At 47.6% G+C, this 14,947-nt stretch overlaps 5 protein-coding genes across 5 annotated transcripts; 2 read left to right on the top strand and 3 right to left on the bottom strand.

The window, feature by feature from the left end:
* Positions 1-72: 72 nt before the first annotated feature.
* Positions 73-1,005, top strand: ASPWEDRAFT_103125 (uncharacterized protein; the record flags this gene model as incomplete). The annotated part of the gene is made up of 2 exons (XM_040827538.1): positions 73-377; positions 444-1,005. 2 exons carry the CDS (start codon positions 73-75, stop codon positions 1,003-1,005), a joined length of 867 nt encoding a protein of 288 aa, XP_040692324.1.
* Positions 1,006-2,690: 1,685 nt separating this feature from the next.
* Positions 2,691-5,362, top strand: ASPWEDRAFT_48849 (arylsulfotransferase family protein; the record flags this gene model as incomplete). Its single annotated transcript, XM_040837173.1, has 3 exons — positions 2,691-3,065; positions 3,117-4,232; positions 5,021-5,362. 3 exons carry the CDS (start codon positions 2,691-2,693, stop codon positions 5,360-5,362), a joined length of 1,833 nt encoding a protein of 610 aa, XP_040692323.1.
* A 2,169-nt stretch (positions 5,363-7,531) lies between these two features.
* Positions 7,532-10,661, bottom strand: ASPWEDRAFT_24561 (NEDD4 family E3 ubiquitin-protein ligase; the record flags this gene model as incomplete). Its single annotated transcript, XM_040832633.1, has 9 exons — positions 7,532-7,631; positions 7,690-8,085; positions 8,138-8,275; positions 8,330-8,623; positions 8,680-9,889; positions 9,964-10,266; positions 10,345-10,383; positions 10,467-10,489; positions 10,642-10,661. 9 exons carry the CDS (start codon positions 10,659-10,661, stop codon positions 7,532-7,534), a joined length of 2,523 nt encoding a protein of 840 aa, XP_040692322.1.
* Positions 10,662-11,733: 1,072 nt separating this feature from the next.
* ASPWEDRAFT_36334 (uncharacterized protein) lies at positions 11,734-13,200 on the bottom strand. The gene is made up of 4 exons (XM_040834427.1): positions 12,838-13,200; positions 12,417-12,673; positions 12,219-12,306; positions 11,734-12,155 (listed from the first exon to the last, which is right to left on the bottom strand). Exons 1-4 carry the CDS (start codon positions 12,901-12,903, stop codon positions 12,009-12,011), a joined length of 558 nt encoding a protein of 185 aa, XP_040692321.1. The 5' UTR covers positions 12,904-13,200; the 3' UTR covers positions 11,734-12,008.
* A 163-nt stretch (positions 13,201-13,363) lies between these two features.
* Positions 13,364-14,934, bottom strand: ASPWEDRAFT_36331 (vacuolar protein sorting-associated protein 29). Its single transcript, XM_040834425.1, has 4 exons — positions 14,547-14,934; positions 14,463-14,477; positions 13,977-14,390; positions 13,364-13,911 (listed from the first exon to the last, which is right to left on the bottom strand). Exons 1-4 carry the CDS (start codon positions 14,601-14,603, stop codon positions 13,798-13,800), a joined length of 600 nt encoding a protein of 199 aa, XP_040692320.1. The 5' UTR covers positions 14,604-14,934; the 3' UTR covers positions 13,364-13,797.
* Positions 14,935-14,947: the final 13 nt, after the last annotated feature.

Here is a 14,947-nt window from a genome sequence, read left to right as displayed (position 1 = left end):
CATCAACATCCAGAATCCCTTCTGTCTCCAAATCAACAACCTGAAAAACATTATCGTCAAATTGCAACCAAAATGAAAGAATCCGACTTGAGCCCCTCCGCAATCACTCGAGCAACCTTCCACAATCTGTTAAAATGCTACCCAGCTACCCGGGAAGCAGTACACAACCTGAAAGCAAGGAATAAAAAGGTCCCCAAGTCGAAGAAGAAGGAACCACAAGATGCAGATCAACTTGGCGTCTCAGAAGAACAAGTTAAACTTGAAGTCGAGGCATTCGAGGAGTTGGATGAGTGGCGGTATACCACGCTCCCTGATGCCGTGAGAGAAAGGGGGTATCTTGATAAAGAGGAGATGGTTCGATTGATGGAGTGGAAATTGTCAGTCGCCCAATTCATGCTGATGGCCTTTTACTGTATTTAAGAGAGGATACTAATAGGAAGTAGAAAACATGGCGTCTTCCGTCCTGCCCTCATGGGGATGATTAAATCGAATGCCGAATCTCTGATTCGAAAGACTACGACTACGGCGTTTACTTCTCTTCCCACCACGATCTCTACAGAAGACGTCAAAAACAGTCTGGATGCATTAACCAAGCCACTGCGCGGCGTGGGTGTCGCGACGGCATCGCTCATTCTCGCGATTCAGTCTGACCATATCCCGTTTTACAGTGATGATGTCTATCTCTGGCTGTGTCTGGGGATGTACCCGAGTCTGGTGGAGGAAGAGAAGAACAAGGTTGTGAAGATGATTCGGGCGAATGGGGAGCTGAGTGTGAAGTATAATCTTCAGGAATATCGGGGGTTATATGAGGCTGTGGAGGGTTTACGACAGAGATTGAAGAGTGATGGTGATGGGGAGATGGTTTCATGCAGTGATGTCGACAAGGTGGCCTTTGTGCTGAGACATATTGATGTTTCGGGGAATTTTGGCAACGATAACGAGGGGAAGAAGAGGAAGCATGATGGCGATGAAGATACTGGTGCTAAGCTGAGCAAGAGACAATAATAATAGTTCGATGGATATTTTTTCTAGGAGAGTGAAACAGTGTGGATTCTTGCCACGCGGTTTGTCGAGCTTATTGGGATCGGCAATTTTGGTGCAGAAGATGGAGTCGATCCCCGGATTGTCAGGAGTGATTCGACGTTCCGTCGCTTCAGAAGGGTTGTTTGGGTTGATTTGAAGCTGAAACTGTAGAAGGTGGCTGTACTATGTAGAGGCCGGATGTCTTGTCTGATGGATTGCATATTGACGATATAGGGTCGGTGGTGAGGATGCTGTAGAGTATCGGACAGCAAACACTTGACGGTTCTATCTCGACAGCCTCAATCGATGATACTCCGTAATCCATCTCCACTGCTCAATCCTGATATCCCTAACTCCGTATTTCGTATCTTCTCCGTATCTCTCCTATTGTTCTACATTGGTGGATCATGAAGTATGCCAAGTTGCTTGGCAGTTCTGTCTGTCTGAAGCAGGCGTTCTGTAGATATTGTCAAGGATAGAATCAACATCAATGAACATGATATCTGATTCTGTATGATAAAGTAGATTGTCCATTAAGCTCGTCTGATAGCATCCCAGGTCTGTCTCTCGCGTTGTTGCGCTGTCGATATTCCATGATGCCTCCTGCGCACAGACCAATCCCTCTTCTTCTCTTCTCTTCCTCCTCACCAACTCCCCCACGACAAGACATCCACATTGTCATCTACAGGCTGATCACTTCAATTCTCTCCTTGATCTTCATCCAGAACCAATCATCTACTCCTTAGTCTCTCACCAACTGGAATTGGACCCTGATCATGAACGGAACAACGGCTTCGAGGTTGAGCCCTCTCTGCATTCGGCTGTTGACCGTTGACATTAGGTCTCACCATCAGATTAATATTCCAGGTTTCTCAAGAACCAGACTCGGACATTTTCTTCGTTTCTGTACTAACTAGCTACATCTCACAAACCTAGTTCTTCGGAGATAGCAACATTCTCTCTCTTTCGAGGAATGCTTCCAGCCTCACTCGTGAGAATAATGAGGAATCACAATGATTGCGTCGCCATCACCACGCTCTTCCCAGGATAATTTTATGAATATACTCTTATGGCGCGTACACACTACGCAGTACGCAAATACGCAGCCGGAGCTTTGATAAAATCCTGTGGATAAACATGCAACCGGCCAACTCCACCCCTCGTGGCCATCTCTCTTGGCAGCTTCGTCACCATATAATGATGGTGAGAAAAAAAGCCTAACTGGAACACTGGGTTGAATTCGCCACGAACCTCTGGGGCCAATGCGAGTGAATGGTACAGTGGCACTGAGTTCCATTCTTCTCCAACTTTGCTGTATCCAGCCCTCGGGCTTTTCTTTGGGGGTGAAGCTGAATGGAATGCGTTTCTGCATCGGTGCTGTCCCGCCTTCGTCGTCTGCTATGGACATTTCCCGATCAAGCCGCGTCATATACATCCACCCCCCCTCTCGCCATGAATCGATAAACGATTTTCTTTTGGCACGGGATTTTGACAGTTCGGCTTTATGTATTATTTTGTCGCTCTTTATTTCCTTCTTTTCTTTTCTTTTATTCTTTCGTTTATTTCTTTTTTTTTCGTTTGTGGAAGAATTGTTCGGCAGGTTGAATTGCATGTCTCCTGTCGACTTTTCTTCTCTCCTTTCACTCTCCTTATAAACATAGAGGGCAATGTTGCTGGTGTTTTTGCTCTTTTTGCCGCTGCTGGCAACGGCCAATTCATGGCACAGCTTATGGTATGAACTCGGTCTTTTCGGGGCCCATCCTACCATTAGCTATGAATCCTTCGATCTCGAAAGCCCAGAGGTTAATATCCTGCGATGGGATCCGCGCTGCGAGGAGGGTTATGTTCTTTTAAGTCCCCGTGGTCATTTCTATCCGGAACCGGGGCCATTGATATACGATAACAAGGGGAATCTGGTTTGGATCGAGAAACGATTTGGCATGATTATGGATTTGAATTCCCAGCGGTACAAGAACCAGGATTATCTCACTTTTTGGGTCGGTGATGATGATGGAACGCGTGGACTAGGCTCATATTACATGGTTAGTTGAATTGAACAAAAGAGAGGAGAGAAAGAGTCTCACATTTAATAGCTGGATTCGTCCTACGAACTAGCCCATGTCGTTTCTGCAGCAAATAATCAAACAGGCGATGTTCACGACTTTAAAATCACCGAGCAAGGAACCGCTCTTATGACCATTTACGAAATCTACCAGATCGATCTTTCATCCATGGGCAAGTCCTCCGAGGGATGGATCTACGATGGCCTTTTCCAGGAAATAGACATTGAAACGGGCGAACTTATCTTCGAATGGAGGGCCAGTGACCACTATGCGCTGGAGGAAACCTATTTCGATATCAAGGACAAGGGATCTGCGCCCACCGCCGGCGAAGCCTGGGATTACTTCCATATCAACAGTATCGACAAGGACGCCGATGGCAATTACCTCGTTTCATCGCGTTACATGCACACGGTTACCTGCATCAGTCCCTCGGGCAACATTCTGTGGATTCTCGGCGGAAAGCGAAATATGTTCAAGGATCTATCCAATGGAATGGCCACCAGTTTCACCTGGCAACACGATGCCCGCTGGCGTTCCAAAAACGTCATTACACTGCTGGACAATGGCTCCAACGAACACGAGCGAACGTCAGACCACACGCGCGGCTACATGATCGAGCTGGATTTCGAAAACTGGACCGCCAAAACCCTGCACGTCTACCACAGCCCTGGAAATTTCCGCAGTCATTCCCAAGGAAACCTACAAGTTCTACCCCGGACAGGAAACATCTTCATTGGCTGGGGTAAGCCATCGGCATACACGGAATTCAGTGTAGACGGCGAGGTTCTGTGTGATGCACACTGGGGCCCATCCATGTTCTTCTGGTTCGGGTGGATCAAGTCCTACCGCGCTCAGAAGGTCATGTGGGTTGGCCGGCCTAGTTACCCACCAGACCTTGAGGTCGATGATGATCTGCGCTCGGCATATGTTAGTTGGAACGGCGCGACAGAAATAGCAGGCTGGGTTCTGCAACGTGCGAGTGTTCCCGATGCCGAGGACAGCGATTTTGAAACCGTCGACTACGTGCCCAAGAGCGGGTTCGAAACACGATTCGACTTGGAGACAAATTATGGTTATCTCCGTTTTGCGGCCGTCGACATTAACGGACAGGAACTTGGATATACCAGAACATTTGAAGGACGTCCGGTACAAGTGGTAATTCTCCTTTATCCTTCATTCAATGAATATCATATACTAACATGGAATAGACATCCAACAACAATATCGCAGCCCCGTCCACATTAGACGACAACAGTCTCCAACAAATCCTACTAGCCGCCTGTGTCGTCGGGGCAGTCGTGGCCGCATTCTGGAAATCCAAGAGAAAGTTGCCTTCTCTTTGTTTCGGCTGCCAGGCCTGGATCCGTCATCGTTCTTCAAGTTTTTAGTGTTGCTGCTCCTCTTACCGAGTACGAGTACTGGTTGTTTTGACGTTCTACAATGATACCCCTTTGGTTTTGTACATAGATAGATTGGGCATTACAGTATATATGATGTATGTCTAGATGTATATAGTTATGATTGGAATTGATACAATTGCAGTCTTCATTTCGTTTATTTCAATCACAAACGAATATAAACCCTTCGTCCTTGCATATTCTACTTGGTTTTAATCATACTATCTCTATCTTAAGATTGCCTTTATGCGAAAGTCTATCAAGTGGACGATCCTAAGATATCTAATAGCAGGCTAGAGCATAGTAACCAGTCGACGAGAGCAATCCTTCCACCTTAAACTTCAAACATACTCAGACCAGGTCTTCATAGCTCATCTACTCTATTGAAGCCTTCAAAGGGTTAAACTCGCCAGGTAAACTTTTTGATGGTTATTGATCGACATTGATTGACCCACTGTTGCGATGATAATAGTATCAAAACCCCTTACGTATGCTGCAAAAATATATAATATCAGTCATAAAAAATTATTAATTAAGAACCATATGTATAACATCGATATCCATCGACGCCCGAAGTCCATCGACAGACAGATTACACCCCTTAATGCATATCCAATCCACCTATCTACTCGCCTCGTCTCGCCTCACCTTAGCTCAACCTACAACGCAGCCCCCAGTCCCGCCACCACGGCGGCAGCCACTAACGTCCCCGCTTCAATGTTCAACCCGGCCGCTGCGCCTTTGGAAAAGTTGGTTCCAGACTCGGTGGCGGCGGAGGTGGTCGTTGAAGCGGCGCTGGGTGGGAGGGTGCTGGTAGGGGTGGCGGCGGACAAGGTGCTGGTGTTGAGGGCGGAGTTGGCTTCGGCGGCGCTACAGTAGGATTCTTTGCTTTGTTTCGCGCCGTCACGATCGGGGTGGTGGGTGCAGTTGTTGTAGCAGCTGGTAGGTATCTGTTTAGTATATAATGCTTGAATGGTGTATGGGTGAGGGTGGAAGATAGCTCACGTGAGGACGTTGTTGCTTTGTTCACAGAGACATTTCCAGTCGTTTGAAGCGCAGTGTTGGAGTTGGGGTTTCATGGATTTGAGGCAGGCGTCGAGAATTCTATTACCTATCAGTATATATTCCCTCTTCTGGCTGTGATGAATACACACTCCTGGGCGGGACATGAGGCAGAGGAGGCTGTAGGGGCAGTGCCAGGGGCAGCCGTTGGAGAAGAATCTTCAGCGGCGACGAAGCCGACGGACGCGGTGAGGAGTGTGGTGATGATGGAAAAGTAACGCATTTTGAGTGTACCTGGTATAGAGGTCAATTGAGAAAGGTCAATAGATATGGCAAGGCAAAGTCAATTGCTGTGATGGTGATTTAAAAATAAAAAATAAAAAATAAAAAACGAACCACGATGGACAGACCCAAAGTTATCGAGACAGGTGAATATATACTAAATTGTCGAACCTCCATTCTGGTATATAAAAGGTACCGTTACTTTAAAAATAACCAATGCTGCGAGGGAAAGACGTGCACTCCAAAAAGACGATCCACGTCAGCCTATGACAGGTCGAGAGTGTTCAGTACGCTGTGGTAGAGTCCGAAAAAAATGGACACTATTGTCTTCTGTATTGAATCCCAGTCAAGTCGGTGTCGCGATGATGATTTGGAAGCTGTTCGAGGCAAAGGAATCACCGTCCGTATTCGGCGATATAGCATGCAGCAGGCGGATGCACTATTAGCGGACTATCAGGTGGATGGACATGGCAAAGGAACAAATGCAGCTTGTCCAGTCCATTTATATGTAAAGAAGTCGTCTTGGATTTTGCCATCAGAGATTATTGAATATTGAACTTTTGACATGGCTATCCAGACAAATTTGGAGGTGGTTTATTGAAGCCAGAGAGCATCTGACGATATTAGCTGATCTTCACCTAGACAAAGATTTCGCAATTGATATCAAAACGACCTCGACTCACCATGCAGACAGTTTAACGCAATGTGTTGCAGTACCAGGTACGCAGACCGTTGATCGACAACTGTTTGGTCTGGCTTGAGCTAGGCCCTGCATGAGGGCATTCATTACTTTTTCTGTCGTTCGAGTAGCTTTTTCACGGCCAATGGACTCCTTTCACACCGTACGACCTGCTGACTGATAGGCAATTAGATACATCCAATAGCCGTGTATGAGCAGTAAGGATCTGATTCATCATGGATGCTGCGGGGTCCATATTGGCCAGGGGCATGTGAGCGTGTGTGGTCGAGAGGAATATAGGAGGGAAGATGAGGGGAGAAGAGGGAGGAAATGTCGGTCTGGCCCAGCATCCAATCCGGACAAACGCAAGCAGTTCTTGGCCAGACTATTTTTAAAGGGCTTCACAGTCCTGCAACGTCAAAAGCATAAGACGGCATTTATTTGCATATGTTCACTCTATCCATAGAGAATATGTAGGCATAGTCAAGGCCAATTGATGTCTGCTCATTCTAATATCACTATCACATCAATTATAAAGCCTACATCATCAGTTCTATATCCGGATTGTATAGGATAATGGCTTCAGGCTTCACGATATCCGTAGGACAAAATAATACAGAGTATATACAAAGTTCACCAACGGAATAAAAAGAAAGTGGACCAGATGAAAAAAAAGAAGAATGAAAGAAAAGAAAACCCATGCCGATCCGGGTGTAGCATCTCTTGCCCCCCAAGGGAATTGCAGCGCATGAAGAAAACCGTAGTCAGTTAGAACGGGAACAACTTGATGGGAGGAGAAAATGAGAGATGGAAAGAAAAGGAAAGGAAAAGAAAGCAGAAAAAGGAGCATGGCGAGGAAGTATCAAAAGGTTCCTTCGCCAACTGCAAATGCATGAGAAAAAAAAAAGAAGAAAAAACTCCCCTCTCCAAGATAGCTCCGTGCCAGCACGGCTTGATTCTAGTCAAGCCGTTCTCAAGGCGAGTAGTAGTATCATACGCTTGCCTGCGATGACTATTATAAGGGACGTATGTAGCAAAATCTTGTCCCGGGAAATGATCTGCCTGTTCCATCATGACAAAACTCTCTACTCCTGTCCAAAGCCCAATGTCTCCTCCACGGCGATAGACAGTTTGTGCTCAAGAGTATCATGCGTCTTGTACGGAGGAAGGTCAAGACGGTTAAAGCTGTCGATCTGTTAGTCATTTGATCGGATTGATATAATTATTGAAAAAAAAAACATACCATGTGTGAGACTTGGGTAGCGCGATAGGGTCACCGGACTTCTCAATGGTGAACCGTCTGGGTCCATCGGAACCTTGGAGATCCTTGAATCCGTTGACCGGAATACGCGATGTACCAGTAGTAAACTGGAGCAAACGAGACTTCTGTTCCGCATCCCAGGTGCGGACAATCTTCCAGAAGTTCTGGATCACCTCGTCCTGTTCCTGGTATCCACGGTAATCGGTGTGCTTCTTCCAGTCATCAACATCGATGTCGGCAATACCACCAATCAGCAGCTCCAACTCGCGCTCATCAAATACATTGACCAGATCCGCGGGGATCAGCTCGTTGAATCCGGACATGAACGCGTTGAACTGCTCTTCAACACGCTTCACAATCTTCCACTCAGTGACCAACCTAGTGCATAGATTAGTCTTGTGATCAAAGCAATTCATCAGAGAATACTTACTCAACATATTGTGGCTTGTTCTCGTTGGTGACGGGAATATCCCGACCACCGGGTATCAAATCAATAGTACGACGCTCTCCGAACTTTTCGTCATCAACACAGAAAGTGAGTTCCATAATGCCATCGATATCGTTGTCCCTGTCATCTGTTAGAAACCAATATCAAGATAGCAATTCCAACTGTAAGACTTACAGAGTCCATGTAAGGTTACGGTGTAGGTCCTCATCAACACCCTCCATGTCCTGAAGCGAAACCTTCTTCCGCAGCATCATCTTGTAGAACGCCCCGATGAAGAAAGAATCCAGGAAACGACGATGGAAGATGGCCAGACCGACAACTCGGCCAATAAACTTGAAGTAATTCAAGTGCTCTGGGTTAACGCCGGAGTGAGGATTGATCTGCAGAGTATAGTTATCGTGTGCGGAATACTCGAACAGACAATAGAAGGGATTGAACATTTCGTGGGAAAGAAGGAAGAAGAATTCACTGCGTTTGTCAGCAATCAGATCAACAAGACACTTTTATAATAAAAGAAATCATACCGAGAAAGACCACCATAGTCCAGACCATCTTCACCGTCGAACTTGATCATCAAACGTTTCTTCAGATCCGAGGCACTTTGGCGCATGATCTCGGCATACGAGTCTTCAAAGATGTTATTCCGGCGGACCTTGACGTGGCATTGACCGGACATGATACGCAGAGCAGGCTGCGATCGGAAGTAGATAAGCTTGCGACGGAAGTCACGCTTGTACTGCGGAACACCTTGATCCAAGGACGACGGTAGTCGAGGGTCGTCCCATGTCGTCGTCTTGGTGTTGTGATCCACGAAGTATACTCGAGCCGTGTTGGTCAGACGCATTTCCCACCCGCTGGGCAACGGTCCCAGCTGGGAAACGGGCTGCTGTTGGATCGTGGTGTTGGTGCCGTTGGCATTCTGGCCGTACATCCGGATGTACTGCTGCCGTCTAGGATCAACCCATGTCGTAGTTCGGGTGTTGTGATCAACAAAGTACGGCCGTCCCTCGGGGGTCGTCCGCTGCTCCCATCCTGGGGGAAGCTCACCAGTGCCTGCAGTGGTGGCTCCCGTGGCCATCATGGAAACAGCATTGGCACTTCCACCCGCCGGGGGAGTAGAGGCTTGCTGTTGGTTATCTGGCAAGTTCGGCGAACTTGCCCCTGTTCGATCTTCGGGGAGCATACGACTCTGGTGTGCTCTTCGCTCCAACTGCATGTTGGCCTCGCGCTGAGAGCGCTGCGCATGTTCATTATAGTTGTTCGATGGTCTCGTCCAGGTGGTTGTCCGGGTATTGTGATCCACGTAGTAAGTTCGTCCCAGGTTGTCCTCCCGTCGTTCCCAGCCGGCTGGTAGCCGGCCTTGGCTATCTTCAAACGAACTGAGGTTTGTTCGAGAGCTGGCACTAGGTGGAGCAGCTGCTCCATTAGCCGGAACAACTGTGCTGGACGGCCTGGTACCAGATGGGGCTCGTTGGGGTTGGAGGGAAGGGTTCGATGCTGCAGCCGGGGGCGGATCAGCCGGGCCAGGAGCAGGCGGCGGCAACGGCTGCGAGCCTGACGTCGATACCTGTGGGACAAGCCCGCTCGAGGTTGAGGATTGGACATGTGATCGATTCAAACCGCCATTCGTTTGATTGGTATTCGGTGTAGTGAGATTGGTGGATAGATTAATGATCAATTTTCCATGTACGACGAGGTTATCATTCGATTTCTTCAAATCTCTGGTGAGCATTTCTATTGAGAGAAACAAGGGTTTCAAGTTAGCCCGACGATTTCACGTTGGAGAGAATATCAGAAAGGCAACATACCATCACCGCCCATCTGTAAATCTATCACATCTCCAATCCGCACGTTGATGACACCGAGGAAACCTTGGTCCTTCTTCTTGAACTTCTTCTGGTCGAAAATCTGAATTGCAAGGATGCTGTCCTCGTTGACACGTCTATCGGAATTGATTAGCACGGGAAAGAGGCACAATCGGGGAAGTTCGGATGATAAGGCGTACAGATCAAACATCTCATTCCAGTAAGGGTTCAATGTCTTTTTTATCACGGATGTCGTATGGGTCTGTTCACCCCCCACGGTAGCCACGGCGAACGGATCCGGGAATCCTGCATGATAACACGAGGTCAGTTTCGTTACGAGTCGATGGCGAATCCATCAAATAATCCTCTGATAACAAGACATACGGAAGACATCGCGCTTGTATAGCCCATCCGCCGCGATAACTGTAGTGATCGAGTCAGTCCCATGCACATAGAAGGCTCCCCGCAGCCTCCTGCCACTTCGGGTGGAGGTTGTTTCGTCTTACTTGTGACCCTAAGGTTTGGCTGGCTGCAACGCATTCATCCGTTAGCATTTATCCCATGAATAAAGTGATGAACGTAACATATTTGTCTCCGACAAAAGCTGCGGGAAAAGGAAAAAAAAAAAAAAAAAAAAGGAGGGCAAAAAAGCCGAAGCCAGGAGGTGAAAAGCGAGCTTACGCTGGCAGATTGGACCCCATTCTGTACTGAGATGATACTTGCAGTACACGCCTCTGGGTGCAAAAGGCCGATCAGGCAAGCCTAAAGGGTAATTCGCGGCGTGCGCATCCACCGCTTATCCAGACACACCAAACAGTGGGATCTCCAGTTCAAATTAAGTCGATCGTGAATAACGTCTTTTGAGGCCGGGTCGAGATTCGGGCGGTGTTCTGGAAGACTGACGGGTTGGCAATAATACCTCTTGCTTGGTTTTCGAGGATGGAGGCGCGGACTTGGGGCTGAGCAGTCTTGACGTGACGCCGCTGGGCCAATAAACTTAGCGAGGGGTCGATTGACCCTTTCGGCGGGTGTAGGCGGAACGGGGGCCGTGACGAGAGAGAGGGGGGAGGGGGGAAGGGGGAAAGAAAAGAAGAAAAGAAATGTAGACCAAACGAGTAGTGAGGTGATAGTAAATGGTTGGTTAGTTAGTCGGGTGTGCTTTCAGGGTCGACGTCTGACAACTCAAGCCAGTCGTCGAAGTATGTCGTAAGTGACCAAGGCTGGTGGTTTTCTCCTCTATTCCGCTCGCTTGGGCGGCTAACAACCACTGGATCACGCCAAAAGTAGAAACCCCGCGTGCGTTTTACGTCGTTGTCGACACTCCCAAGGAAGGCCAAGGTGACTAAGATCATAGGTAGGTGACAGACAAGGCAGAGAGATTTACAAATATCCGCTCAGGGCCAGTTTTGGTGTTGGATGGGCGCTTTCGACTCGCATGGTGGGAGATACTACCTTCACAACGTCTTCCTGCTTAACTGTGGGGCTGAAACAAATGATTGATCGATGCGGATGACACAATCAAGTTTCCAGACTGCTTCAGATAGATATGCGCGGGATTTAAATATCGTCATTATCGATACTGGTATACAAAGCCTATATTGGGGCTCCCCCACTCATCATCATGGGGGTTCCTAGTATAATATTGAACCCAGAAAGAAAAATTGCCCTTCCATTGTTACTGCCCCGGCCGAAAAAAAAAAAAAAAAAAAAAAAGTAGACCCGGTTAATGGTGAGAATATGAAAATGATGATATCACAGAGGGAAATAACGACAAAAAAAACGATAATCAAAGCGATCTTGGAAATCCGCCCATCTTGTCCCCCGATCTGTGGCTTGGTGGATATAATACAGTACATCCCAGTCCCTAACTCCAAAGGAATCATCCATGAAATCAGAGATTCTTGTTGATTCTGAATCAGCTCGCCAAAATGGCATATTCGCCAGCATTTCCCTTTGCCGTAGCTTGGCTTGTTGTGCCTTTCATTTCCTCTTGTAGCTCCTGGATATATTCTGCCCCTTCAATAGTCATGACGTTATGTCCCTTCCACTTAATACGGCGCATAGCCTCGACCCCGTCCACGATATCCGCCACGGTAACCTCCACGAGGAGGGAAGCCGCCGCGGCCACGGCCACGGAAGCCACCCCGTCCGCGCCCTCGAGTCATACCAGGAAGGTTAGTACGCTTGGGGACGACCTGATAATAACTCGTGTCAGTAGGCTTGTATAATGAGAACAGTAACGTGTTCCACGCGCTCACCTTGAGGTTTCGGCCGCGGAAGACACTTTCATTCAAGACAAGTGCCTGGGCAACGAGACTGGGCTCTGCAAATTCCACATAGGCGTATCTGTAGCGCTGAAAGTCAGCATTCGTCGCTCAGGGGTCACGATAGAGCATTGTAATAAAATCCAGAGGCGGTATCAAGTGACCAGAAGTAGTAAGCAGGAAGCAACGCACCCTTTAGGCTGGCCTGTGAACTTGTCCAAGAGAATGGTGACACGGTTTATTGAGCCACAGCTCTGGAAATGCGCTTGAATCTCCTCGGGGGAAGCACCGTAATCCACGTTGCCGACGAAAATACTCCGAGCATCAATGTCTTCCTTGTCTTCCCGTAGGTTCTCCGACTGTTCATCGAGGGTGGCTTGCATCTCGCGCAGCTTTGCTGCCTCGGATTCCATCTCGGCGACTCGCTTCTTCATCGCCGCAATTTCTTCCTGCATGTGGAAAAAAACCATGTTAGATCTAGCAGATAATAGGGGGCATTCAACAATGATAGATCCATGAGACAATATTGTGAAAAAAAATAAATTGGTTCAGGAGATACAGCTGTTGAGCTTCCAGCTCCAGCTCCAGCTCCCGTTTCAACGGCCAAACGTACCTCATCATCGCCGCCTTCTTGAGTCTCAAAACGCTCATCCTTAACCTCCTTTTCTTCGGTAGTCATATTGATGGTAGAAAAAGCAAATAGGCTCTTTTTCCTTCTCTTGTAATATGTAGTGTCGCAAGGAGGTCTAGGTCAGGGAAAAAAAAAAGTCGAAAGGCAACAATGATGCCTTTTCCGTTTGTCTAGGCTAGCGTGCCGCGGGGGATGGAGATCTTCTGGAAGAATATAATATCCGACCAGTGAAAAGAGCCAGGAGACAATTCAGACCCAGCCGTGCAAAAAGAGCGAATGGTATAAGAGGGACTCGTGGAACGGCGACTGAAACTGTCAAGCAAACGGCAATGAATGCGACTCGCGTTGATCGACGCCGAAGTCACTGATGCTCTTTCCGGCCTAGTGAGTTTGTCATCTGGCCGTCTTCTGCAGCCGCTATGTAGAACAAAGCCAGTCAGTTTGAGCATGCTTTCTTTATTCTTTGCTTTTCTTTTATTTTCTCATATATACTTGTAGTGACATAATAATGATATTCCATATTTAGAATGGGTATTGAAATATTTATTATATTAGACTAAGTCGCCTAGTCAATCCTTTTCAGTCCATGTTCGGATGTTCAGGTCACTATAAAAACATCTTCGATGTAGCATGGCATGAGAATTAGCTGTTAACAGGATTATGATATTTTCTTGGACTATTATCTAGAAGCAACTCGCGGTCCTAAATCAGACCCACATAACATTGCCGAGGCAGTACTTTTGTAAGAGCTGGTCTGTCTGATATATGGACTGGTGAGCATAGAGTTCAAATAAACGGGATGGTATTGTAGTTAGTACACAATAGACTGCATGGCAACAAGAGAGTAAGATAGACGCTGGAACAAAGTTAAAGGACAAGACATCATGACCGCGTGTGCACCTATGGGATATATACAAATGGCAATAGACGAGGGACGTCAACTTAAGAGGGGACGTTGTTCTTGCGGAACGAGACCTTCTCAACGGCGACGGTTTCGGCTCCGTTGGCGTCTGTTTTGAGCTGGTAGACATATAACACGAGAACATCACCTTGGATCTATTGAATGTCAGTATACAGGTATCCCGGGGCTGGATCAGTGGGCCAAAGGGCAGGTATCCTACATCCATCAGACAGAAGCTGGGGGTCGGTTCTTCCCCTTCCGGCCAATAACCAGTGTTCATGGCACCAGTTGCACTGCCGGGGTTCACAAAGAACCTGCCCTCCATCTCGAATGCTTCAAAGCGATGTGTGCCTCCCCATAGCAAAATATCTACATCCATCTGGCGAGCTGCGATGAGCAGGGCGTCGGCATCGCCCGGGGGGATGATGGTGTGGCCATGGGTGAAGCCGATACGAAGGCTGCCGTGAGTCACGACCTTGGAGAGAGGTAGGTTGGGAGAGTCGATATCGAAATCGCCTTTGACCAATTGCAAGTCGGGAGCGACCTGGCGGAGAAATTCGTAGGTGTCGTGATCGGTAAGGTTTCCGAGACAGAGGATCTGACCGATCTTGCCTGGTGTTAAGAGCTTCCGGAACTGCGATGGTGTCAATCGAGCGACGAAACACAAAGAATGGGAAGGAATCTAGAGAATGCGGGCAGCGCGCACCTTGACTGGAAGATCCTAGCGACAAAGGTTAGTGTCTAAGTACCACCTAGAATTGTGAGGGGGGACTCCAAAAATGCCACTTACGGGAGCTCTGTCAGGGATGAACAGGTCACCGATGGCCAAGACGAGACGCGATGTCATCTTGGATGGAGAGAAGGTAGAGAAGGTAGAGAAGGTAGAGATAGATTCAACGACCCATTCCAAGTGGAGCTCGAATGAGAAGGTGAGCAGCGACAAAAAACTGTCAATATCAAATCTCGATATGATGATGTTTTGGACCTGACGTATATACATACAATACAGTCTAGGCAACTGGCAGTTTCGCGGGGGGAGCTAGATAGCCCTATGCCCTAAGGAAGTTCTGTTCTGGGCTAGACTTTGTATTTGGGAGTATGTATATGTAATCTGCAACAATATCATATAAATAAAATGGTAGAATGGTAGAATACAAGATATATTTATGAAATGAAAGGCTTCTAGAGATA

This window comes from Aspergillus wentii (assembly GCF_001890725.1).
Source record: "Aspergillus wentii DTO 134E9 unplaced genomic scaffold ASPWEscaffold_2, whole genome shotgun sequence".
Taxonomy (NCBI): Eukaryota; Fungi; Ascomycota; class Eurotiomycetes; order Eurotiales; family Aspergillaceae; genus Aspergillus; species Aspergillus wentii.
The sequence above is the reverse complement of the archived record's forward strand: the minus strand, read 5'-3'. Positions and strand labels throughout refer to the sequence as shown.

Excerpts from the sequence above, each read along its gene's own strand:
- ASPWEDRAFT_36334 (XM_040834427.1), bottom strand. The coding sequence starts at position 12,903 with ATGACTACCGAAGAAAAGGAGGTTAAGGATGAGCGTTTTGAGACTCAA. Across the intron at positions 12,674-12,837 it reads AAGAAGGCGGCGATGATGAG|GAAGAAATTGCGGCGATGAA; the intron begins GTACGTTTGGCC and ends TTCCACATGCAG. Across the intron at positions 12,156-12,218 it reads TCCGCGGCCGAAACCTCAAG|GTCGTCCCCAAGCGTACTAA; the intron begins GTGAGCGCGTGG and ends AGTTATTATCAG.
- ASPWEDRAFT_36331 (XM_040834425.1), bottom strand. The coding sequence starts at position 14,603 with ATGACATCGCGTCTCGTCTTGGCCATCGGTGACCTGTTCATCCCTGAC. Across the intron at positions 13,912-13,976 it reads CCAGCTTCTGTCTGATGGAT|ATCCAAGGTGATGTTCTCGT; the intron begins GTAGGATACCTG and ends GACATTCAATAG.